Raw genomic sequence first — 26,732 nt, forward strand, 5'->3', positions numbered from 1 at the left:
TGGGGAAGGGATGAATGAATAAAAGTACTTGTCTCTGATGGCAGCAGAGACCCCAGAGGCTTCACTGTCTGGCATTCTCTCAGTGTTTCGTCAGAGCCAGACCCGCCTGCAGCTCAAGGGAGGCGTGCTCCTCTCCCAGAGCAGGCTGGAACCCAGCTGGGTTCCGCGTCCCGGGAAGGTGGTCTCGGTTCTGCGCTCTGCATTTGGTTTGTCAGATCCGAGAGGTAAACATTCAGGCTTGGTGCTGAATTAAAAATCATTGATTGAACCTTATCCTGGGGCTTCGGTTTGGCTTACTAGTTTGGGGTTTTAAAAATATAAAAATAAAGCCTATAGAGAGGGCAAATTAAAATAAGGATGGGTAAAGGAAGGAGCGTGAGTGTTTGAAGCCACTTGGAGGGAACAGCGGTTTCCAAGTTCCTGCTGACTTGAGAAGTCTCTGCGAGTTTCCGAACCTCCGGCGCACTCCTGGGCGCGCTGGGGGAGCTGTAGCTCAGTCAGCAGGGAGTAGCGGCTTTCATCCGCCGGGAGGAGTCTTTCGAGTTCAATCGCGGGGTATAGAGGTTCCCCCGCGGGGCAAAATGCAGAGGTTGACACAAGCCCTTGGCCTCTAGGTGCCTTAATTCCGCGGTTCCCACGCATGCTTAACTAAGACGTGTACGTATTCCTCCCGGCACATGAAAGAGTTCGGGGCTTTGCCTTGGATCCCCATCACTCCCTTCCCGGCACACCCCTTCCAGAACGCCCCGCCCCGCTGCATGTTATTTACCCCCTCCGGCCACGCGGGGGAAGAAAAACAGCGGAGAGGGCATTGGGAGGGAGTTTCGACCCGCGCTGGCGAGTTACGAGGGCCAAGTTCCCCACTGGCGCAGCGCGCAAAGTTGAATTACTTTTGCGAGTGAATACTGGCGGAGAGGCTGCGGGCGGTACTAGGGTTTGCAGAGACGTGGCTCTGGCAACTGACCCAAGTGTCCTGTCTTCCTTCCCCTGCTTGTCTCCAGGCTCTGAAACTGCGGAGCGGCCACCGGACACCCACTGGAGCAGGCAGCAGCATGCAGCCGCCGCCAAGTCTGTGCGGAAGCGCCCTGGTTGCGCTGGTTCTTGCCTGCAGCCTGTCGCGGATCTGGGGAGAGGAGAGAGGCTTCCCGCCTGCCAGAGCCACTCCGCTTTTGCAAACCGCAGAGATAATGACGCCACCCACTAAGACCTTATGGCCCAAGGGTTCCAACGCCAGTCTGGCGCGGTCGTTGGCACCTGCGGAGGTGCCTAAAGGAGAGAGGACAGCGGGATCTCCGCCACGCACCATCTCCCCTCCCCCGTGCCAAGGACCCATCGAGATCAAGGAGACTTTCAAATACATCAACACGGTTGTGTCCTGCCTTGTGTTCGTGCTAGGGATCATCGGGAACTCCACACTTCTGAGAATTATCTACAAGAACAAGTGCATGCGAAACGGTCCCAATATCTTGATCGCCAGCTTGGCTCTGGGAGACCTGCTGCACATCGTCATTGACATCCCTATCAATGTCTACAAGGTAAAGGGCGCCTGCTGAAATCATGGTGGGCTTGAGGAAGGGGGCCTGGCTGGAGAAGGCAGATGAGAAAGCTTGTAGAAGGAGCTTCCCTTTAGCTCTCTCTTAAGGCTCTGCCCCTCCTAAAAGTCAGTGATCTTTGGAACCAAATTCCATTTGGTTATGTCCACTCATAAAAGTCGGTAACCATTGGCATAAAATTCCATTCAGGTCTCCAGTAGCCCTCTGCTAAGCTTAGGACAAGTGTAGTCCCCAGTCTAGCAACGTTAGTATCACTTTGGGAACTTGGTACACATGAAGATTTTTCTGGCCTCACCCCAGACCTACTGAATCAGAAACTCTGGAGTGGAGCACAGTAATTTGTATTTTAACAAGCCCTTTATGTAATTATGATGAAATCTAAAGTTTGAGAACCACTAGTTCTGAAGGATCTAGTCCTTAAGTGCACCTAATGGGGTACATCCTCTAGTCAAAAGTGTGTGGTCCATGGACAGTGAGCATTAGCATTACCTGAGAGTTTGTTAGGAATGCAAGGCTAGCCCAGACTTACTAAGTTAGAATCTGCATCTTAAGATCTTCAGGTGATTCATATGCCCACTAACTCTGGGAAGCACTGTCTTGGAAGACTGTGAAAGTAGCAGATACAAAGTAGGTTTTTAGGAAATAAATGGCCTGGAAGAAAGAGATCCAGACTGGTGAGTAGGAAAAACACAGTTCACCTGCTGTGAGGGACTGTAGCTACTCTGCATTAGATATCTGCAGTGGACCAAGGACTGGGTGAGATGCGTTACTTCTGTTATTCTTTCCAGCAGCCCACAAGTAGATATCACATTTAGTTTACAGCTGACTGGTAGGATGCTCAAAGTAAGTGAGTGAGAGGTGGAACTGGGGATCAGACACAAATCTGTCAGGTTCCAAAGTGCAAGCCATATGATGGCACCCCATCAATTATTTCATAGACAAGACCAAGGAGCACTCAAAATCTGTAAGGGTTTCAGTAGTTAACATTATTGTGTGATTACCATGGGCGTCAGCAGAAACACACAAAGAGCCAGGTTGTCCAGGTTGCTTTGGAACTCCAGACACATCCCGGCACCTCTGGACCTCAGTTTCCTCAATTCCACAATAAGGCTGCTAGTGCCCACCTACTGAAGTTTTATGGTGTTAAAAAGGAAAAAAAAAAGCAGCCTAAGTAAAACAGTTGTAAAATTTCAAAGACATATGAAAATATTTAAAACTTTCCCAGCAGCAGCAGCAGCAGCAGCAGCAGCAATAGAAAGTTGCACATAAAAACACAATCACAATGTAAGGAAATGGAATTGTACTTTGCAGATTTGCCTATAGCTAGCCCTGACTTCAGTACTTCAGTACTTCAGTACAAGGGTAAAAAAATGGCATGTAAAGTTGGGAAATGTTGTAGGGGATGCTTTGTCCTATTGGCAGGAGTAGTTCCCATAAGGCATGCCTGTAAATTTCCATTCATGAATCTCTAAAAATCCTAACCCAATAGTTATATTTTAAGGGGAATTCCAAACATTTCTGAGGCTTAGCGGTGAGAGTGGATTAGGATATAGTTTTCTCTAAAGGGAATCACTCCCAGAAATGGGGGAATCAATTGAAGAAATCCTAAAATCCTGTGTGGCAATTGATTCTGATAAACCGTGAGGATTTACTTGGTATGAGCTGAAATGGAATCTCTAAATGCAGTCACAACTCCATGAGGGTCTGAAGTGACTCTTTTACTTCTTAAGACATTCCACAAACTAAATCTTCCCATTCTAATTTGGCAAAGGAATTTCAATTCAATTCATCAAAACTGAATTGAGAATTTTTTCAGTACAAGGTGTTGTGATAAATTTAAAATAAATCTAACAAGATCTCTTCCCAAAGGGAGATTACAATCTAGTTTTGCTGGGTTGGCACAGGATTTTATGAAAGTTCTGTTTGTGGGGTCAGGAAACCCCACATGTCTAGCCCAGTTAGAAACCTTTCTAAATCAGACAGTAGCTGAAGTGCTGCGTAAAAGGTGGGATTGAGAACATTTTTTTAGTTTTGATGTATTGCCTCCAGGACAGATAGAAATCAGCTCTTCCAGAACCATCTTATTTCCTCTGTCTGGTTAAATGAGTATTTGTGATAAACTAGAGAATTTCTGACTCCCTAAGAGGTCACACAGTTTCCTTTTCATTTCAAACTTCCTTATTATTTCCCTAGGAAGTTACATCCTTTTCCCTGAAGCCATGCAGTCTTAACATGACTGTGTTTTTACTTCTGAAATAAGCTAATGAGTCATTACAAATCTGTCCATACAGTAACCTGTATTGGTCATAAACACATTCATCACATTACGTCCCATCACTGAGGTCGTCATTATTAAATCCTACCTTGTGGCCTTAGGTTTAGCATGAGACACAATATCATAATAATGGCTACCAGTTATGATGCACTAGGCACTTGGTTTATTTCATTAAATCACTACAACAACCCTGTAGAGGAGGTATCGTTATCATTCCTGCTTTAGATCTAGGGAAAGTACTTGTCAGAGAGGTGAAGAAGTAACTTGCCTAATGTCATACGACTACAAAGTGATGAAACTGGGCCTTGAATCCAGACCATCCAGCCCAAGACCCTGCTGTCCACCCCATCCCACTGCACGAAGCATGCTCAGGCACTGCACTGTCGTCTCCAACCTTGAGTATTGTTTTAGGATCTGACTTGAGAGCATTTGGTGCAAATGTGGCAAATAATATGCTATCCCACAGTAGAATACTTAGTAAACATTTTCAGAAATTAATTTGAGTCAGGATTTCTGTCTCTTGAAACCCCCTTCACCTGGTCTGTAGTGAGTAATATCAGTGGAAGTTATTCTAATGGCTTAATTTACCAAAATATGTAATCCAGAACTAGTTAAAAGACATTTATTTTCCTAAATAATTGTGGCAACATGGTTTTTTTTAAAAATGCATTTAGAATTTCAGAGTAGTCAGGTATGATCATTCAAAAAAAGTAATTTAAATGAGTTATGAAGGCTATATTTAATATATCCTAATATGGGAGGCTTGAATCGAAACCAGTGATTTCTGATTTTTCTTGGTGGGGTTTTATAATTCTCTTTGAGAATTCAATATACACAATTTCTGCAGGTTTATGAAACTCTCCAACCCTCCTGTTGGCATACTAAGGGCCCAGAGGCCAAGAAATGTCAATGTGAATCTGTTCCATTAATCTGGAGTTTAGTAAATACAGAGTTCAATAAAGTTGGCAAATCACAAAATGTCATAACTTATTGGAAGCTACAGTCTTCAGGCTGTGAAACTGGTGGGACTTTATCTGGAGTTGCTGCAGTGAAAGCTGAAAAGCGTTGGGAAACATGTCTGATCTGCCAGGACTGCCTCAAGGAGCTGGGTCCCTGGAAACTTTTAAGTAGAATCATACCACTCTCACAGGTCTCCTGTGTTGCGGGGGAAATCCTGTGTTGAAGGTAGAATCATACCACTCTCACAGGTGTCCTGTGTTGCGGGGGAAATCCTGTGTTGAAGGCTAGGGAAGTGTCTGAGGACACTTAGCAAGTTGAGGCTGCTGAAGCACTTCAAACTCATGTAAAAATGCAGAAAATAATCAGCCTTGCTTACCTTTCTCATAGGCACACACTGGGGCTATGCCTACGTTACACAACACCAACCAGATGAAAAATGAAAACTTCAAGCATCCAAAGGAGATATTTATTTAAATATATATGCATGTATACATGTACATACATTAAAATGTTAAGTTTTATAAGAATATATAGATATATAAGTAAAAAGATGACTATCACTTGGCACAGGGCATGGCACATAGCAAGCAAATGATAAATGTTATTAAAATGTGTGTATGTGTGTGTATGTGCATTTTGAGTATTCTTCGTTTTCCAGCTTTTGTTGTGACAAACATGACTACAAACAACATGTTTGTACATGTGACTTTGCACACATGTGTGACTACATCTAAAGGGTAAATTTTATAACTAAAATTAGTAAGTCGAAATGTGTGTATTAAGTCAAAATTTTGAAAGATATTGCCATATTGTGCTAGAAAGTTATTCTTGTACTCTTGGTTTCAATCCCTATTTTACATAATATCTCAACATGGATATAAATGCATATTAATGTTTATCTGTAATATGTATATGGGCTACCATGCTTAATAGTTACATCATCTACATATTCACCAGAACCAAAAGCCAGTGCTTGATGTTAGGATGAATTTCTCCTTATTCACAAGCTACTTATGGTGCCCTTCCTATATATCCTAAAATAAATGGGGTAATCTAGAATCATTCATATGAGAGCCTGGCGATCCACTACTAAGTTGCAGAAACATAGATATCAAAGCTGGATAAAAGGCAAGACAGCCGGGTGTACTTGTGGATGCTATCAATGTGTTTATGTTGTTGTTTGGTTGGTTAGTTGATTTGGGAATGATATTTAACAAAACTTGGTTGTAGGTTAGGGAGAAGTTAAAAATTCTTGAGTAAATAATGAGTTCTTAAATTACTTCTGAATTTTATTAACTCCCTTTGTGTTATATTTACATGGATAACTGAGTTAATGAAGTTAGCTCTCAAATATAGCTTCCTTTATGTGTAAAGAAATTACATTTAAAAACAAACCTGCATGCAAACTGGTAAGATGAATGCCAATATCCACATTAACGAGTTCAGTAAGGATCCAAAGGTAATCAGGGGCCCAGTGGTGATGGAGAGCTAAAAATTAGGCTGGTGACCCACTGGAGTGCTTCTAGATGGTTTTACAGTTTAGCACTGTAGGCTACTATTAGAGGCAAAGAGGCTGCATTCATAGTTCTGGAAGGCAAAACTGCTGATCTTTAACGTTTAACTAGTTAAGGGTGGGTACATATAACATTAAAATGCTGGTATGTCAAAATGCAGAATTGCTTCACTGAACCCACAAATGAGTTTCGAGTGAAGTGACCTTGGCAGGTAATAGACATTTTCTGCTTGTGACACACTCAGGGTTATCTTTCTTAACAAATTTACCTTTTGCACTATCCTATCTTAGACTACTTCTGGTACTTAACAAGTTTATGTATAATTAACTAGTTTTGTAGTTAAAAGTAAAAGTTGATGGAACACCACCAACTTTTGAAGTTATAATTTTCCAATCAGTAAACTGAAGCATATGCATATATAGCAACACAAGAAGTAAGGGTGTCATTGGGAGAGGAGTCTAATTTCTCCCAATTTAATAACAATGTTCTCATTTCCAGTCAAGTAACTGAAATATTTTAGTAGTATTTAAAGATATTTTACCGCATAAGCATTCTGAACCAAAAGTGGAAACTGTATACCTTTGAGATTTATTTATGCAAAGCAAAATAATTTTTAAGGAGCAACAACTAAGCACATTTAAAGTATTAACTTTTAAAACTTGTTAATAAAGAGTCAGGCTTTTAGCTTGAATGACCTGGAATCAGTTAACAAATACAACAAATACCCTGACACCCATCTAGCATAGTGGCTGCAACTGTCAATACTATACAAATGCTTACAGACAAATGATGTTACACATAAAACATAAGAGCAGTGGGCTTTTTCCACTCATATTTTTAGCAATGTCCAAATGAAAAAAAAAAAAAAGAAAGCTTGATTCCTTCTGTATTGAAGTATTGATCATAGTCAGATAACAGGTTGATAGCAGAATTCAAATAAACTAGAAACTCAAGACTTCATATTCCCAGTTCACTGTTTCACATGTTGGTCACAGATTTCTGTGACAAAATGGTCAGTAAGCACTTGGCCTTGGGCAGTGAAAGTTTCCCTAGGTTCAACTCTATGATATTTCTTGTGTTTGCCTTTGATCTGCCACTTTGTCACTCCATAAATCCAAGCTTCTATGAATGTCAAGGTAAGGTTTTCTTTCAGTATGGTAAGGCTTATCTATCAAAAGATTTACATTTCTCTTTTGCTCATTTAAAATGAGTCTTTCAACATTGAAGTATTTCCACAGTTGTACAAAAGGATAACGTAGCCAAGACCCTGCTGTCTGCAGGCCAGGGAGCCATGTTCTTCAATTCACAAAGAAAACCATATAAGGGTATCTCTGTGTAGCTAATATGCTATAGTTGATTATTTTTAGAGAAACATGCCAAATGCTAATAAATGATTAAGTTCTCTAAAGGGTGTTGACAGATAAAGCCTGAGCTGAAATAAGATTCAAGATGTAATTTATGATGTGAAACATTCTCTTTCAGAACTTTGCACAGTTAAAAAGAGGTTGGTTATGTTTGCGAGATAGCTGGATGTGGCGTGTGGGTATACAACTTCTCTAATTTTAGACTTTTTATTATTTCCAATGCTTTTAGAGTTATTTATCGTTCCCTATAAGGCCTCTGGTGAAAATGTAAAGGAACAAGAAAATGGCCAAAATATGGTGGTGGATGGGAGAGAGGGAGAGAGAGAGGAGAAAGGGTGAAGGGAGAAGATAGAAGAGGATCATTCTTGAATCAGAAATTTATTAACAAAATTGATTGAAGTATTTCTCAAGCAAGTCTCCACTTTTGAGGCTCAAAACTGCACTCATGCCTGCTGACCTGTGTCTTTTCTCTACTTCTCTCTTCTTCAGTTTCATTGTAGTTTACGGAGAGGAGGAAAACTATCCTCAGGATGTTTACACCGTACGCTGTCTTCTTCCCACTCGCTCAGTGTTTTCAGACAATTTTAATGGGCTTTCAGACTCCATAGTAATCAGACATTTTCTGATCATAGCTTATTAGTCTCCCATAAGATATTCCACAGATAGAATTAGGCTTAGGTATGTCATGAAGTTACTTAATAGGGTTTGTTGAATTCATGTAGTTTGCAAGTCTCGTTCTGAGCCAGGAGGCGTTCAGGTTCTCATTCTTCAGTTTCTTCAGATGTCATCAGTGATAAGTGAACTAATAATAGACCAGGTTTGTGAGTGGAGTTTGTTATTTCTCTTAGTTGGATCTTTTCAAAATATGTAATATGTCGGTGAAAGTTTTAAAGCTCAAACTTTGGATATATTTTTAAATTTAGATAATAAAAGAGTACAATCAATTTCTTTCCTGGCCTGTTACAGACTTAGAAATACATTTCTGGTAGGAAAATATATTTGAGGTAAACTCCAATTTCTCTTAAGAAATATTTTTAAAAATTGTTTTCTATGTCTTTGTTTCTCTTGGAGATTTTGTTTCAAGAACTTCATTTTCATAAGCCATTGTTCTATTTCAGCAAGTTATAGGAATCTTTCCAGAGCTTTGAAAAGGCCTCTGTTTTGTGGATGTGTGTGAAATAGATTCCCATGGACAGAACTGTTGCCTTGCACAACTCTAGGGGGCACTGTTCATATTGTAATCTATTGAGATGGCACCCCTGGGGGATAAGCTAACATTATTTCTGACCCACATATTTCTAACTCACATAGCCTAATCTTTAGGTGATTAAGAACATTTTGATGGATGCAGGGTAGAACTTGTAATTTTTATTTGTCCTTCAGGGCACAGGTGCACTGTATGTCAAGAAAAAAAAAAAATTCCATGCACTTGATCAGCATATTGACTCCAAATTCAAAGTTTACTTTGAACTATTTCTCTATGTACCAATACAGAAAGAGTTCTGGCATGGAAGTCCTTGAATGAAGGTGCCCTATCTCATTAAAACTCTAGTTCAAACACAGAAAAAACTCTTAACTACTACAGGAAACAGAGATAAAAACAGAATACACCCTTTCCTAAAGTTGTCAAATGCAGCCATTCCATTATTTTCCTTTTTTGACTCTTACTGTGAAAACATTTATATAATGCCAGTCGTTTAAAGAAATGTTCACAATTTATCACAGGATGGAATAGACTGCAGTCTGGCAAAGTAACCTTGGTTGTCCTCTTAATTACACCACTCACTCATCCTCTAAAACAATCATCTCTTTTAATGTCCGTATGTTTACTGCATCTACTTCCACGAAACTTACAATCCCCTCCACAACTAAAGCTCTTCATAGACTCCCATTACATAGTGAGAAACAGTAGGTTCTGTTTTGTATCGGTCACTGCCTTGACAAGTTTTGAGTAGGAGAAAGAGGGTGGGAGAGGAATTTTTGTTGCTACCTTTTCCGGCCTGCATGGAAGAGCGGAACTCCAATGAGAGTACAGCCCATCCTCAAGCCTCAATTCTAGAGTTTCTGACTCTATGTGCCAAGAAGACCTGATCATCAGGACTAGAAAATATAAATAGTAAATATACAGTCATGTCAATTCTCTAAAGAATATACGCAGAATATGAGAACTGAAAGACTCATGGCAAATGTTTTGTCATAGATGATTTCTGCCTTATCATCAACTTCATTCATTCACTCATCCGTTGATCGTTACTTAACAAGCATTGAATGAGTGACCACTATGTGCCAAGCACTGTGCTAGGTATTATAAATGTTTTAGAATATTCTGAAACAAATAAACAGTTAAAGCTCAGTGTATACTTGTAATTTATAAAATAGAAAAAGAAAATGCTATGTATGTTTAATGAGGCGAGTGAACATTTGCTTGTGCAAGATGGTTAACTTTGGCATTTCTTGACTTTATGGGGCTTGACTCCTCTTGGCATTAATAGGGGTGTGTGTTAACAGGATTTTTTTTCTTCATTTATTATCTCAAGTATGTGATTTTTAATTAAAAAGAGAAATGAAAAATGTAAATCCCCCAGTTGGAGAGATTTTTTAGGATCCACTTCACAAAATCCTCAAATAAATAAAGAATATTTATTTCCTATTCATGCTATATATCCTTTTAGAAATTTTTTAAACTATAATATAAAAATGACTTTATAATGTAGTAGAAAAATTTATTTGGATTCTCTTGCCTTGTTTCTTTCTCAAGCAGTTGTTCCTATGTAAAGTTATAAAATTATGGTCTTTCTTGAGTAGAAATCTTTTAGCCAGTATGGTCACCTCTTTTCTCAATCTAATGTTTATTTATTTCTGTTTATCATCCAAAATAAATGTTCTAGAGAAGCAATATAAGCCTTAGGGTAAAATGGGTCAGCACAAACATAGGCTATCATTTTGTCAAATGGACACCACATTGCCAGCAGGACTAAACACTAACAACAGCTATTCAGTTAGATGACACATCACGATATGAAAAGCAGTGCCAGTTATGTGAGTATTTGTCAACTGGTTCATATTTGATAAATGTTAGGCAACATATATTCAACTTAATTTTAAACAGGATTTAAAATTTTAATTTATGTAAAAGGGACATAGTGTCAATATTGAACTCTAAACACCCTTTTTGCGATCAGAGAGACACCTTTTGATTACATGTTTGAGTTGTCTTCACTGTTCAGACCTTGCCCTTAAGTTATCTAATTTAATGGAGTAAAGTCCAAAGAAAAAACTAAAAATAGGGAGTAAGGAATGTGTTATTGCTGGGTTTAAAGTTAGAGTTGCTTCCTCTTGCAATAAAGTGAATCCATTTCCTTTTCAGTGGCGAAAGCTGTATCGTTAGACTTCAGATTATAGATGTTAGATGTTGTTATTTTTCCCAAAGAATGATGAAGAAATGAATATTTAAGAATCATACCCATATCTAAGAACAATCTCTCACCAAATTGTAAAGATGTCATCTTGGTTGAGAGTGAACTTTTTTTTTTTTTTTGGCAAAGCTTCATAGTTTTTCCCCACCTGGGACGTTTTTTGCATTAAACAAGTGGATACCTTTATATTTTAGATAAGTTTCAAGCAATAGCTTGCCTAAAGACTTTCTTGCTAGAGGCCATTAAGATGACAGAGATGAACATCAATACTGGGCATGGTTTCTGTCACAGAGTATCAGGCTTTGCTGGGTCTCCACAAAGCCTTCTGATCAGTGAGGCAGAGGGTAAGCTTTTTAGATGAAGAGCATTTAGAGTCTTGCCAAAGCCATTCTTCTCACTACAAAATAATGGAAGCAACAGTGATGTTCTTCCCACATCTTCTGTGGCCTTCCAGAACCAATAGCATCCAGTTCTGAATTGAAAGCACGAAACGCAAACTGATAAAGGTTAATGCTCTCTCTCTCTCTTTTTTTTTTTTTTTTTTTTTTTGCAGTCTCTTTCCCTTCAAAAGTGTAGACTAGAAAACTGTAATCTCTCCGTGGTGATTACGTTTCTGACTATCTGTCTGTTGAGCTTGAAGAGCATTGTTACAATTTTCAGTTTGTGTTTCCCTGTTTTCTGTGATAGCTTGGGTCAGAGGTTGGGCTGCAGGCCTCCAGTGGTATGAAGAGCAATAATCCAATTTCTGGGCTGAGCCAAAAACAATGGAAACCTCAAAACATGGCCTGGATTCAGTGCAGAGCTCATTTTCATCAGCCAGACTTCTTTTCCTTCAGTGGTCTGGACACTCATTCATCTTGATTCTTCTGATAGCGGTACTTACAGGATAACAATATTACCATATTTGGAAATAATTTAAGACAGAATAAAATATTTTAAAATATCCAAATGTTTGGACATTATTTGAATAAAATAACTAGGGGCATTAGTCAGGGTTCTCCAGAGAAACAGAACCAGTGGGATAGATAGATGGAGGGATAGGTAGATAGGTAGGTAAGTAATCAGACAGACGGATAAATAGATAATGGGGAATCAGTTTATGAGATAATAGAGGCTGAGAAGTCCCATAATCGGCCATCTGCAAGCTGCACATGTAGGAAAGCCAGCGGTGTAATTCAATCCAAGTTCAAAGGCCTGAGAAACCAGTCTGAGGGCCAGAGGAGATGAAATGAGACATGCCAGATAGGCAGGAAGAAAAAGGGGCAAATTTCTTCTGCCTCTGCCTTTTGTTCTATTCAGACCCTCAGCAGATTGGATAATGCCCACACACCTAGGGTAAGGCAATCTGCTGTACTGAGTCCACAAATTCATATACTAATTTCTTCCAGACACATCCTCACAGACACACCCAGAAATAAATAATGTTTAATCGAGCAACCTGTGGCTGGTCAAGTTAACACATAAAGTTAACCATCGCACTAGGTGAGCAGAAGATTTTGCTCTGCATCTAGATATTATACCATGATTTGACACATAGCTATAGGTTAAAAAATAATATTTGATTTAATTCTAAACTTTTTTTGTACAATCACCTCCTTCAAAACACTGTCGGGCAGGTATTATAGTGGTTGTAAGCACAGGCTCTAGACCATCTGAGTTCAAATATGGATCTATTACTCACTTAAGTGAGCAACCAATTGCAAGCATATTGGTTTCCTAATGAAGAGTAACAAATTACCCTACAATTTAGTGGCTTAAAACAGTAAATATGTTTTAAATCACATTGTGTCTTTGGTTTGGCAATTAAGGAGTGGCTTAGCTGGGTGGCCCTGGCTCAGGGTCTCTCAAGAAGGTACATTCAAAATCCTGGCTGGGACTGCAGTCGTCCAAGTTTGGCTAAAGTTGGAGGATCATCTTATTCACAGACCTGGCAAATTAGTGCTTCATGTTTTCAAGAGGCCTCAGTTCTTTGCCATTTGGCTTCTCCACAGAGGTGCCTGAGTGTCCTCATGACATGGCAGCTGGTCTCCCCCAGAATAAGTGACCCAAGAAAGAGAAAGCCAGTTCTTTAGGAGCTAGTCTCAGACATCACACATCATCACTTTTGTCACATTGTATGCATTAAAAGCAAATCACTAAGTCCAATCCACATTCAAAGGCAGGGAAATTAGGCTTCATGTTTTGAAGGGAGAAGTAATCAATAGTAGAATATTGTCTGAATAAGTTATACCTGGCTGGTTCTAGCACAATCCTTGTAACCAGTTGGATAATTTTTATTCTTATTTCTAAGGATAATTGGCAGTTCTTTTAAAGCTACATGAGTTCAAAGCTGGTTCAGACCTATGGTGCACCAAGTCTTCCCCATTTCAGTAAATGACTTCACCATACACGTGATAAACCTCTGTGAGTGTCCTGACTCCTCACATCAAGTGTCCAACCCATCAGCAAGTCCTGCTAGCTAGCTCTACCCTTAAAATGAATACAGGCTATAACCCACTCTTCTCAGCCTCGGGGCACACAGGGTCCAGCTCACCACTAGTTCTCATCAGTGCTTCCTTTCTTGGCCCTACATTCTATTCTACACTGGGCAGCAACAGTGATCTCTTGAAAAATATGTTAGATCATACCATTTCCCTTCTGCAAACCTTGCAATGAATTCCCTCAAAAAAGCATTTAAATTGTTCCCTCTACAACTTCATTTTCCATGCATTTGGTCTGGGTCACTGTTCTCCATCTTTAGTAGCTAGTAGCCTCATTGCTGTACCTCCAGGTCACCAGGCTTGTTTTGATCTCAGGGCATTTGCACATGCTCTTCACATGGCTTACTGTCTTATTTCAGTCAAGTCCCTCTCCAAATGTTGTCTCTTCAGGGTGACCTTACTGAGAAGCTTATCAAGAAAACACCTTAGCTGGGCACGGTGGCTCAAGCCTATAATCCCAGCACTTTGGGAGGCCGAGATGGGCAGATCTCAAGGTCAGGAGATCGAGACCATCCTGGCTAACATAGTGAAACCCCGTCTCTCCTAAAAAAAATACAAAAAAACTAGCCGGGCATGGTGGTGGGCGCCTGTAGTCCCAGCTACTCAGGAGGCTGAGGCAGGAGAATGGTGTAAACCCGGGAGGTGGAGCTTGCAGTGAGGTGAGATCCAGCCACTGCACTCCAGCCTGGGTGACAGAGCGAGACTCTGTCTCAAAAAAAAAAAAAGAAAAAAGAAAACACCTCAAATCCCACCCTCACTCAATATGATCACAGCCTCTGTTTAACACCATTTTAAGTATGTATGTGTTTTTTGTCTGCCTCCCTCACTAGACTGTAAACTCCATGTGAGCAGAAGTGCTCAGAATGGTGTCTGGCATATAGTGAATGCTCAATAAATATTTATTGAATGAATGACTGAACAAGCATAATTAATGAGTCAGTTGATTAACCCAGAAGTCACAAGATAGGGGCTATGATGGCTCACTGATGTATTTTGATAATACAATGTTATCTGAGATTTTTTTTTAAAAAATATGAATTGAACTTTAATAAATTGTGAGATTCATATAAAAATTCCAATCTGGGTTCTTTTGAAAAATCAAGAGATTTTTGTATTTGGGGTCCCTTAGAAAAAAGTGTGTGATGTCTATTAGCAGCTGCTCCTTTCAGACAAAGTTTACCTTAAACCCCACCCCACTCCCTATCATCTTCCTGACACCAATGACTTTCTGAGACCTGGCACCCTCCACTTCTGTGTGTTACCTGCCTGGCTCTGTAGGTCTTCAGGATCCTACATTAAGCATATATGATAAGTCTGCCAACTTTTGTCCCACATGTCTGTATAAGTTTTGATATCTAATTTAGAAATGAAATTGGTCCTATGTTGAATCTCCAAGTCAAATTCATTATGAGACACACATTTTAGCCTTTGACGTCATTCTAGTTATAGAACAATCAACTCAGATTGACAAACTCAGTAGAGTCTTCACTGCTAGTGAAAGGATGGAAAGACTCCATTGTGTCTCAAAATAATTTTCACTTTTGGAAGGTTGTTTTTCAAAATATTTTCAAGACCCATGGATTTGAAATACTTTTCTTTATTTTCAAAACCACGTGAATATTTGATCCAGATGTTTACCTAAAGTGATTCATTTACCAGTGTGGGACACACCACATCGCCCTAAGAAAGAAAATAACCACATTTAATAATAGATGGTTGCATAGTCTACACTCAGATAAAGAGAAATATATATGTGTATATATTATATGTGTATATATATATACACACTGTATGTATATTACATACTATGTATGTGTGTATATATATAAAATAGCAATAACTATGTCTTCTTGCTCCTTATATAGCCAGTCGTTGTTATATTTTAGAGTCTATGAATCAAGCACTGTTAATATTAAACATCTGCTATGCATTAGGCACTGGTCTAGGCAGTTGTGGAGCTCATAGTCTGTCTTACACTCCAGGGATCCAGACAGAAAAAAAACTAAGCAAACAAATAAGTTAATGTGATATGCCACAGGAATTGATAGACTATGGATAAAAAGGAAAAGAGAGTAGGGAGATAGGGATGCCTGACCAGTTATGGTATCTAATAGTGTGATCAAGGTAAGTCATGTTGAAAAGATGAAATTTGAGCAAGAGCTCAAGGAGATAAGGGGCTTAACCAGGTGAATCTGTGGGGAAAGAGCCTTCTAAGATAAGGAAGGACCTAGAGTGAAAGCCCTAAGTAGAAATATGCCTGGGCTGTTCGAGCAACTGCATAGCTACTCCAACTGAATGACTGTTCAGTTAGGTAAACTGACTGCAGTGAAGAACAAGTACATGAATGCACATGTTGTTCTGCATAGAGTACTACTTCAATAGGGAAGTCTGGTCTCCTCAGCTAAGGACTATTTATCAATCAATTTTAATTAACCTATATTTTGCTTTGGCCATGACCTGGGCATTTCAGACTCTATGACAGTACGCAGGTTCAATTTTCAGGAGGAACCTAAGCGATTGGCCCAAGTTTGCTCTGATGAGGTGAGCTGAACTCTAAGCTACTATACACGCATGATGACTTCTTATAAGCTGGCTGCATTTTCATCAATCCCAACGCACTTTCCTGTCCCATACATATGTCGAACAATGGTGCTTTTCAAAGAAGTAGTCCATGAGAAAAAGAATGACAACCAGAATTTATCCTACTCTGCATGTTAATTATGCTCCACAAGTGATACAATTCAGAGGGCATCTTATGAAACCCCCTAACAGAGCTTCATGTCTCCTCAATGCAGCTGCTGGCAGAGGACTGGCCATTTGGAGCTGAGATGTGTAAGCTGGTACCTTTCATACAGAAAGCCTCCGTGGGAATCACTGTGCTGAGTCTATGTGCTCTGAGTATTGACAGGTAGAAGCTTCTATTTAAGCCAAGAATATTCTGAATGCTATACTATTGTTTTGCATGTTACTTAGAAAATAAACTGTGCAATTCAATAAAACTAAGGTATGCCAGCTTAAAATACAATTCTATTTTTATCTCCAGATATCGAGCTGTTGCTTCTTGGAGTAGAATTAAAGGAATTGGGGTTCCAAAATGGACAGCAGTAGAAATTGTTTTGATTTGGGTGGTCTCTGTGGTTCTTGCTGTCCCTGAAGCCATAGGTTTTGATATGATTACGATGGACTACAAAGGAAGTTACTTGCGAATCTGCTTGCTTCATCCTGTTCAGAAGACAGCTTTCATGCAGGTAAATTTTACTTTTTTTTATTTTCCTTTCTGCTCTTGCCTTATAACTACTTAGCTATTTTTCTCCTGTTCCCCACTCCTTGGGAAACTGTTGATTTATGACTGTCCTTGGCATAAATTAAGAGTGTAGATCCAAGCACTGTGGGGTTTATGGTGACCAATGACTCAAGAGGCAAGAAGGTAGATCACTACTTCTCTAAGAATCCCCTTGCTCTCAGTGGCATGGATAAACCAAGTTCACATGAAATAATTGATGTGAATTTATAGCTTTTCTAACCAAAGCCATGTTAGAAGTAAAATGCGTGGTGCCACAAAGTGAAAATAGCATTCAGGCAAAAGGTTTCTCAGTAAGGCAATTTACTTCTATAGAAGGGTGCGTCTCACAATGGAGCAATGGCGAGAGCATACCAGACAGGGGAGTGGGATGGGGTGTTATCCCTGATGCAGCTAGTTCCTACTGCTGCATCTTTCCCCTTTAGGTAGGGTTGGACCGCACAGTCTAAGTTAATTCCAGTTGGCTATTTTAAAGAGAGCAGGGGCACGAGCTGGAGTGGTGGGGTGATTAGTTTCAGCGGAAGGATGGTTACAGAGCAGATGACTAAGGATGACTAAGGAAAGAGCAGGTGATAGAGGCTAGGAGGGGGTTGTTTACTGAAACTAGGGGCAAGGAGATGTAAACAACGAGGAAGTTAAACTTTAAAATGGAGAACAAAGAACAGGGACGCTGAACACACTGACGTATTGGTTCTCTGAAGAGGAATTTACTGTATCCTTCAGTCCCATCAGGACCGACAGCTACTATATAATCTGCACAAGATAGCATAGTAGTTGTCAGAGGAGTGGATGGTCCAGCAAATATTCAGATAGAAGTCACCCTGATATGGATGGAGTCTGAATGGAAAGACTCCCCTCTCTTTGTCTTTGATGCCAAAGAGAAAGCTGCCATTGCAAGAAACTCTTCATCCTGGTCATTTATTAAAGAACATTTGATTCGGGAATAGAAAAAGAATGATGATGCTGGTTTCCAGAAGACAGATCCTGAGTGTAAAAGGCTCTTCCAAACAGAATGAGTTAAGAGGCATTAATGCAAAGGGGGCTGGCCTAACTACTCCCAATAATTGTTTTCTATTGTATATATAAGGAGACTAAATAAAACTTTATGAACTGTATATATACAGGGAAAAAAAGTGCTGCCTGGGTTACATAAATTCCCTCCAACACAGATATATCTAAAGCAATATGAAAACGATAACAGAGAAGAAAAAGAATAAGAGATATGACATAAGTCAAAAGCAGCTTTTATCTTTTTGTGTGGTTAGATTTATATGTTACTGAGCTAAATGGTTAACCTAGACCTTTCCATATCTGTTTTTCCCATTAAACAAACTTGCTAAAAAGTGAGAACTTCATCTAAACACCAAGTTATCTTTACATATTTAGGTGTTGTATTTCACACAAAGAATACTCTGAGGATAACTTGCTTATGTGAAGACAAAACATTGAATTACCAAATATTTCAAATTTTGCCTAACTACTTAAGTTTTTGTGCATGCTTATAACACATTGTCTTAGAGAACTGAAATGTTTTTGGGAAAATATGGGTTTTATTTAACATAACTATTTATTTGTTCAGTAAGTGTGGCTTGAAAGATTCTGTATGGTATATATAAACTGGATCTAATTTAGAAGATAATCATTCTCTGATGAATTTTTTTAAAGTTTAACATTTGTTATATAATATTTTCTTACAGAGGAGTATTAATCATAAAAATTCTCTCATCCCCCTAGTTTTACAAGACAGCAAAAGATTGGTGGCTATTCAGTTTCTATTTCTGCTTGCCATTGGCCATCACTGCATTTTTTTATACCCTGATGACCTGTGAAATGTTGAGAAAGAAAAGTGGCATGCAGATTGCTTTAAATGATCACCTAAAGCAGGTAAGAAAATACAAATATTTGATAACTCATGATTGAAATTATACTTATGAATATGAAAATGATGATGATGATGATAAACTAACATTATTATATATCAGAGCATATTTCCTTTTTCTTGCTTCTGATAGTTTTAAATAGACAAAGAATATTTTTATATTATTTATTTAGAGATATTCTATATAATCTAAAATGATCTAGGGAGAATCCAAACTTTTTAAAGATGAATCTCTAGTCACTTTGGTTCCACTTCACATTAACTATTCCATATAAAGCTCAGTGTCCTGAGTTTTTACATATGCCGCTGAATTTTTGTAGACAATATTAAATGTTTTAGAAGAGAAAATGCTATAAATATAATGAGCCATCTTTTAAGGGTCAAACTATGGATTTATTTCAGAGACGGGAAGTGGCCAAAACTGTCTTTTGCCTGGTCCTTGTCTTTGCCCTCTGCTGGCTTCCCCTTCACCTCAGCAGGATTCTGAAGCTCACTCTTTATAATCAGAATGATCCCAATAGATGCGAACTTTTGAGGTAAGAAAGGCAAACTAGAAATGGTTTTGTAGACAAATGCCACTCAGAAGTGTTTCCATCGATCTGTTTTATAGGCAGAAAGAGAAACTACCATTTTTATAACCCTTAGGAAGCCAGGGAGGTTGCCAATTTTTATCTGAGGTCCTGTTGAGAGGGCCAGGGAAGGGGAGGTATGAAGAACACTGGGGACAGAGAATCAGAGTTGTCAAGATGATGAGTGAATGCCAAGGTGGAAAATGTCAGGTCCAATTTTCCAACACGATTTCTAAATTATTTCTTTTCAGCCAGCTTCAGTACTTCCAAATGAGATTTTATTTTAAAAGAGAAGAATTGGGCCTGGGAAGAGGAAATGGAGGAAAGTCAGTAGAGATGCTAGAGTTAGAGGGAGACAGAGACAGAGACAGGCAGAGAATCACTATTATCAAAAACAAGTGATAAATTTAGAACGATGGTATATTGGTATTTTTTTCCTTACAAAAGCACAGAAGTCTACAATGAATACATGTTCAGAACAGCATATTTTTCTGACACATTTTGGGTAATTTTGTTGCAGCTTTCTGTTGGTATTGGACTATATTGGCATCAACATGGCCTCACTGAATTCCTGCATTAACCCAATTGCTCTGTATTTGGTGAGCAAAAGATTCAAAAACTGCTTTAAGGTAAGAGACTATCCCAAAATAAAAAGCTCTTTGTAATATGGCTCAAATATAAGCTTTCAAAACTATTAATATATCTATCCAGACAGATTTAGTAAATTATTTTATAGTTTCCCTTTTATTACATCATGGATGATTTTTTTAAATATGACTTTTGCTTATAGATCACTAAAATTAATTTTTGCCTATAAATCCTTGTCAACCACTCCCTACTGCCTCAGCCAATCAGTTACACTCATGGAATCCTTGACCAAAAAGTAATAAAAATTACATGCATTGATGTCTGATAGGCATCATATAATAAAATAAGGGCTAATCAAGAATTAAAGACACTGTTCCCTGTTTATGGTAGATTCTGAACTTCGCAGCTGCAATTATTATTGTAACTAAATTAGTTCCTTTTTCACATGGACTATGAGAATAATAAGGTAAACAAAATAATAGTTTAGGTTTTACCTCTTTCTACCTTTTTTGTATAACAGTGATGTGCTGTTCAATGTGAAATACATATAATTCCTTCTTCAGCTACTTGCATTTTATCATCCTTCTATTCATTCACTCCTTCAACAATCTAACATGAAATAAAATATCCCCTCTCCTAATACAAAAATCATCCATTTGTCCATGGTATTTCATTACTGGAAAGCTCAAAATGTAGCTCCCATGTAAACACTAAGTCAGCCTATATCATTCTTCGCCCACTCATAACTCAAATTTTAGAGCTGGAAGAGAACTTCCGTCAGGATCAACACCCTCATTTTATAGAACATAAAATCGTGGACTTGCCATTTTCTTTTACATATAAAATGAACAGAAGACAAACAGAATGAACAAAATTTTATATTTAAAAAATTTCAAGAAAAAAATTGGATGAAGAAAACTGAGATGCTTTTGTACTACATAACCTTATTGTTTAACAATATTGAAAAGAGACATGAGAATATATGGCTGAAAAAATAGGAAAGCAGTATTAAATTCATTGACATGAAAAGATATTTATGTCACTGTCAAGTGAGAAAAAGCAGGTTAAATCTCCTCAGCAAAGTGGCTTAGAATAACTTGGGATGAGATGTGTGTGAAAGTATCTACAGGGTTATGGAGTATACATATAGTACAGTTCCACTAAAATATACTCACATTCTCAAACACATGCATATATACAGTGTATAATTTATTTATTTCATGTATGTGCACATATTTCTGTTTTCTGGGGAAAAGTCTTGAATTATATGTTCATCAAATATTAAGAATATTTATCAAATAACCAAGAGTAAATATCAATTAAAAGTGGCTTTCTCTTTATGAGAAATCTTCACTATGTAGTTTTTTTCTTCTCTGCATGTTTTAGTTAAAAATTATCATATGCTAATTCTGTGATTATATTCTTTTAAGAGGGAAAATAAAAGAGCACTGAAAGACAGGGCCCAAGAACTCCTAATTATGCAAAGAAAGTCAGAACTCTAGAGAGGAGGAAGAGTTGAGAAAGGTGACTGATGTTAACATATAATGAGTTACTTTGTTTTGTACAGTCATGCTTATGCTGCTGGTGCCAGTCATTTGAAGAAAAACAGTCCTTGGAGGAAAAGCAGTCGTGCTTAAAGTTCAAAGCTAATGATCACGGATATGACAACTTCCGTTCCAGTAATAAATACAGCTCATCTTGAAAGAAGAACTATTCACTGTATTTCATTTTCTTTATATTGGACCGAAGTCATTAAAACAAAATGAAACATTTGTCAAAACAAAACAAAAAACTATGTATTTGCGCAGCACACTATTAAAATATTAAGTGTAATTATTTTAACACTCATAGCTACATATGACATTTTATGAGCTGTTTACAGCATGAAAAGAAAATCAGTGGGAATTAAGAAAGCCTCATTATGAAAGCACTTATTTTTTTACGGTTAGCACTTCAACATAGCTCTTAATATCTTCCAGGATATTCACACAACCCTTAGGCTTAAAAATGAGCTCACTCGGAATTTCTATTTAAGAGATTTATTTTTAAATCAATGTGAATCTGATATAAAGGAAGAATAAGTCACTGTAAAACAGAACTTTTAAATGAAGTTTAAATTACTCAATTTGAAATTTTAAAATCCTTTAAAACAACTTTTTAATTAATATTATCACACTATTATCAGACTGTAATTAGATGCAAATGAGAGAGCAGTTTAGTTGTTGTATTTTTTGAACACTAGAAACATTTAAATGGTCAGGAGGGAGTAACTGAAATAGCAAGGCTGTTTTTGAAAATCATTACACTGCTTTCACTAGAAGCCCAAACCTCAGCATTCTGCAATATGTAACCAACATGTTACAAACAAGCAGCATGTAACAAACTGGCACATGTGTCAGCCAAATCTAAAATATAATACTTTTAAAAAGAAAATTATTACACCATTTACATTCAGATAAGATCAAACCTCACAAAGAGAAATAGAATGTCTGAAAGGCTACCCCAAAAGACTTCTTTGAATCTGTCATTCACATAGCCTATGAAGAAAATACTATTTACAAATTTTTCAGGATTATTAAAATCTTCTTCTTTTACTATTGTAGCTTAAACTCGGTTTGGTTTTGTCATCCGTAAATACTTAGCTACATACAATGCATGTAGACGATTAAATGAGGGCGGGCCCTGTGTTCATAGCTTTACGATGGAGAGATGCCAGTGACCTCATAATAGAGACTGTGAACTGCCTGGTGCGGTGTCCACATGACAAGGGGGCAGGTAGCACCCTCTCTCACCCATGCTGTAGTTAAAATGGTTTCTAGCATATGTATAATGCTGTAGTTAAAACACTATTTTTTAAAATCATACAGATTAGTACATTTAACAGCTACCTGTAAAGCTTATTACTAATTTTTGTATTATTTTTGTAAATAGCCAATAGGAAAGTGTGCTTGACGTGGTGCTTTTCTTTCATTTAGAGGCAAAACTGCTTTTTGAGACTGTAAGAACCTCTTAGCTTTGTGCATTCCTGCCTAATTTTTAAATCTTCTAAGCAAAGTGCCTTAGAATAGCTTGGGATGAGATGTGTGTGAAAGTATGTACAAGAGAAAACGGAAGAGAGAGGAAGTGAGGTGGGGTGGGAGGAAACTCATGGGGACAGATTCCCATTCTTAGCCTAACATTCGTCATTGCCTCGTCACATCAATGCAAAAGGTCCTGATTTTGTTCCAGCAAAACACAGTGCAATGTTCTCAGAGTGACTTTAGAAATAAATTGGGCCCAAGAGCTTTAACTCGGTCTTAAAATATGCCCAAATTTTTACTTTTTTTTTTCTTTTAGTAAACTGGGCCACATGTTGGAAATAAGCTAGTAATGTTGTTTTCTGTCAATATCAAATGTGATGGTGCAGTAAACCAAAACCCAACAATGTGGCCAGAAAGAAAGAGCAATAATAATTAATTCACATGCCATGTGGATTCTATTTATAAATCTCCCACCAACTTGTTTTTTAATTTCATCCCAATCATTTTTTCAGAGGCCTGTTATCATAGAAGACATTTTAGACTTGCAATTTTAAATTAACTTTGAATCACTAATATTTTCACAGTTTATTAATATATTTTATTTCTATTTAAATTTTAGATTATTTTTATTACCATGTACTGAATTTTATATCCTGATACCCTTTCCTTCTCCATGTCAGTATCATGTTCTGTAATTATCTCACCAAATTTTGAAACTGCACACAAAAGGCATACTTGCATTATTTATAATAAAATTATATTCACTGGCTTTTTTAAAAAATGTTTGATTCAAAATTTTAACATACTGATAAGTAAGAAACAATTATAATTTCTTTACATACTCAAAACCAAGATAGAAAAAGGTGCTATTGTTTAACTTCAAAACATGTTTCCTAGTATTAAGGACTTTAATATAGCAACAGACAAAATTATTGTTAACATGAATGCTACAGCTCAAAAGATTTATAAAAGATTTTAACCTATTTTCTCCCTTATTATCCACTGCTAATGTGGATGTATGTTCAAACACCTTTTAGTATTGATAGCTTACATATGGCCAAAGGAATACAGTTTATAGCAAAACATGGGTATGCTGTAGCTAACTTTATAAAACTGTAATATAACAACGTAAAAAATTATATACCTGGGGGGATTTTTTGGTTGCTTAAAGTGGCTATAGTCACTAATTTTTTATTATGCAAGCAAAACCAATAAACTTTAGGTTGTGTTTTTTTAACAACTAGCTTATTTTTCACTGTACAGGCACTAATTCGTTAGATACTAATTGACTGTTTAAAGGAAATATAAATGTGACAAGTGGACATTATTTATGTTAAATATACAATCATCAAGGAAGTATGAAGTTATTCAATTAAAATGCCACATTTCTGGTCTCTGGACTGGACTGTGTGTTTCATTGTTGTGAAGACACAGATATACAGACATTCAACTTCCCAAGGTTGATTTTCTGGGTAATAGTTTCCACTGGCCTGTTGGGTCTTCCTTTCTTTGGTTCCCTGCCTTTGGAGCACTTCATTGTTTCATCATTATTGGACCTTAGCAAAGGCGAAAGGTTAAAATGAGGTTTAGGGATTGCTCATTGCATTTCACAAGCTTCTTTGGAGTGTTTTCTATGTGAAAGATGGGATGAAGTTCATAAAATGCAAGGTCCCTACTTAATAAGAAACGGCGATGATAAACTTTAATACTAGGCAAAATGAAACGAGCTAAATAACTACATACTGATCGCTGCAGAAGTTCACCTGTCTGTGTCTCTCAGCATGTAATCTCTTTCTCCACCCAACAAAAATAATCCAGAATTAGCAATTGCTTTTTTTCCCAGATAGTTAGGTCAAACCCAGCCTAGTATTCCAGAGTTTGCTATCATTTCCCCCTGACCTTTCCTGGATTTCAGCTGCCTAATTTTAGCTGGCACTTCAAAATACGAATGTTCTAAATCCCAGGGGCCATGTGAGAAGTACAGAAAAGGATAACATAGGAAATACTCTCCTGAAGCAGTTGCCAAAAAGAGCACTTGTTTTCTTGAACAGTTAGTTGTTAAGCAATAATAATAATGCCACCACAATTTATTATAGTAAAAGTAGGCAGAATAAATATAATTTACATACGTCAAAGAAAACCAAGAGATATGCAGCTGTAAGATGTAGAAGTCCAGAAATCCAAAAGTTGTAGAGGCCAAGCTTATAGAAAGCAGTGACTCTGGTGTGACTGACTGACTAGCAAACATTATTAGTCAGTCCTTGAAATGACACACATTTAAAAATCAAAAGATTGAATAAGTATAATCAAATTTGGAAGTCCTGTTGAACACTTCCAGGCTTCAAGACTCACTGGAGCAGAAGGAATAACCCTATCATGTTAGAAAGGAAGTATGTATGATCAGAAAAACACCCAAAGTCCAATAAATGTGATATCCTTGATTATGTCTGCAATTTAGTTGACCTCAAGCAAGTCAGTTAATATCTCAGAGCCTCAGTTTAATTATTTATAAAATACAAATATTAATATAGCTACTAATTCTTACATCCAATCAATACATGTTAGTATATGTACTATATAATTTTAGTTTACCCGCCAATGTGGGTAAACTCTCACAACCCCTCTCCAGCATGCTACGGGTCAACCCTTCACCTGAACTGGCCATGTTCCTTTACTACTTTCACATTTCTTGGAATGATAGCAATTTTTCCAGTAATGTCATTAAACCCTTGTTCGCTTAGCAAACTTCCTTTAAGGCTCAATTCAAGTACCATCTTCTTGGATGAGTTCTCCTAAACTCCGGGATTCTTACTATGGACATATCTATATTTGGGTATCTAAAACATATTAACTCCCTTTGTTTGTTTATGTGTCTATCTTTTCTATTAGATTGTGAGTTCCCAGATGGCAAGAGCTATGCCTTTTACATTTTTGTATACTTACACATTGATGGGTAAACTATAGTTATATAGGTGTTTGCTCTTTACCATGGGCTAGTGTTTCTCAAGTGTCTGAAGACCATATGTCACAGAGTCATTTTGAATGGTTTATTAAAAATGCGAATTCCTGGCTCCCAACTCTGAACTATATAATCAGAACTCCCAGGATGGATGGGGCCCAGAAATATTTACTTTAACGAATACTTCAAGTAGCCCTTATGCACCTAAAATTGGAGAAGCACTGTCATATAGATGTTTGCAAAACATTGAGTATTTTCAACAAGCAGTCACAGGATTAAGTTCTGCTTGCCTAAGACTGCTTTGACAACAGCATGTAACATGGGCTGAAGGACTACAAGACAGTAAGCAGACAGACTGGATAAACAGCTACCACAATTAACAGGTGAAAAGATGCAGCTCTGATAGAGGAAAGTGTGCAGGCCGGGCTGTAGAAACTGGGCAGATCTGAAAGGGCGGAGTCAGTAGGGCATACTGGCCAGATGTGAGAGAGGAAGCTCAGTTAAGAGGTTTCTGGTTAGAATGGCCATTAACCTAGACCAGGGGTCAGCAAACTATGGCCAGGGGGCCAAATCCAGCCTGCTGGTCTGTTTTTGTAAATAAAATCCTATTGGAATGCAGTCAGACCCATTTGCTTATGTATTGATTAAGCTTGCCTTCCACGATAACAGCATAGTTGAATAGCTAACAGAAACATACAAATGGCCTAAAATATTTACTATCTGGCCTTTCCAGAAAAATATTGCTGACCCCTGATTTAAATAAGCAATATTAAAGAAAAAGAGAGGCAGCAATTGAGTTGAAAGAGAAGAGAGTTCTGGAGATGTAATGAATTCCATTTGGAAAATAATGACTT

General features: G+C 37.8%; 1 protein-coding gene across 2 annotated transcripts; it reads left to right on the forward strand.

Moving 5' to 3' along the window:
- Positions 1-230: 230 nt before the first annotated feature.
- On the forward strand, positions 231-24,313 carry EDNRB (endothelin receptor type B). Of its 2 annotated transcripts, XM_023185941.2 has the most exons (8): positions 231-555; positions 1,002-1,535; positions 16,358-16,470; positions 16,606-16,810; positions 18,598-18,747; positions 19,145-19,278; positions 19,832-19,940; positions 21,467-24,313. In XM_023185941.2, exons 2-8 carry the CDS (start codon positions 1,053-1,055, stop codon positions 21,599-21,601), a joined length of 1,329 nt encoding a protein of 442 aa, XP_023041709.2. In that variant the 5' UTR covers positions 231-555; positions 1,002-1,052; the 3' UTR covers positions 21,602-24,313. The 2 variants fall into 2 exon arrangements, with proteins under 2 accessions (XP_023041709.2, XP_026302467.1); XM_026446682.2 differs by having other exon boundaries at positions 237-1,535.
- The last annotated feature ends 2,419 nt before the right edge of the window (positions 24,314-26,732 follow it).

Source organism: Piliocolobus tephrosceles, chromosome X (assembly GCF_002776525.5).
Source record: "Piliocolobus tephrosceles isolate RC106 chromosome X, ASM277652v3, whole genome shotgun sequence".
Classification (NCBI taxonomy): domain Eukaryota; kingdom Metazoa; phylum Chordata; class Mammalia; order Primates; family Cercopithecidae; genus Piliocolobus; species Piliocolobus tephrosceles.

Coding starts and splice junctions, on each gene's coding strand:
- EDNRB (XM_023185941.2), top strand. CDS start 1,053: ATGCAGCCGCCGCCAAGTCTGTGCGGAAGCGCCCTGGTTGCGCTGGTT. Junction 16,811..18,597: donor AGAAGACAGCTTTCATGCAG/GTAAATTTTACT, acceptor TCATCCCCCTAG/TTTTACAAGACAGCAAAAGA. Junction 18,748..19,144: donor TAAATGATCACCTAAAGCAG/GTAAGAAAATAC, acceptor GATTTATTTCAG/AGACGGGAAGTGGCCAAAAC.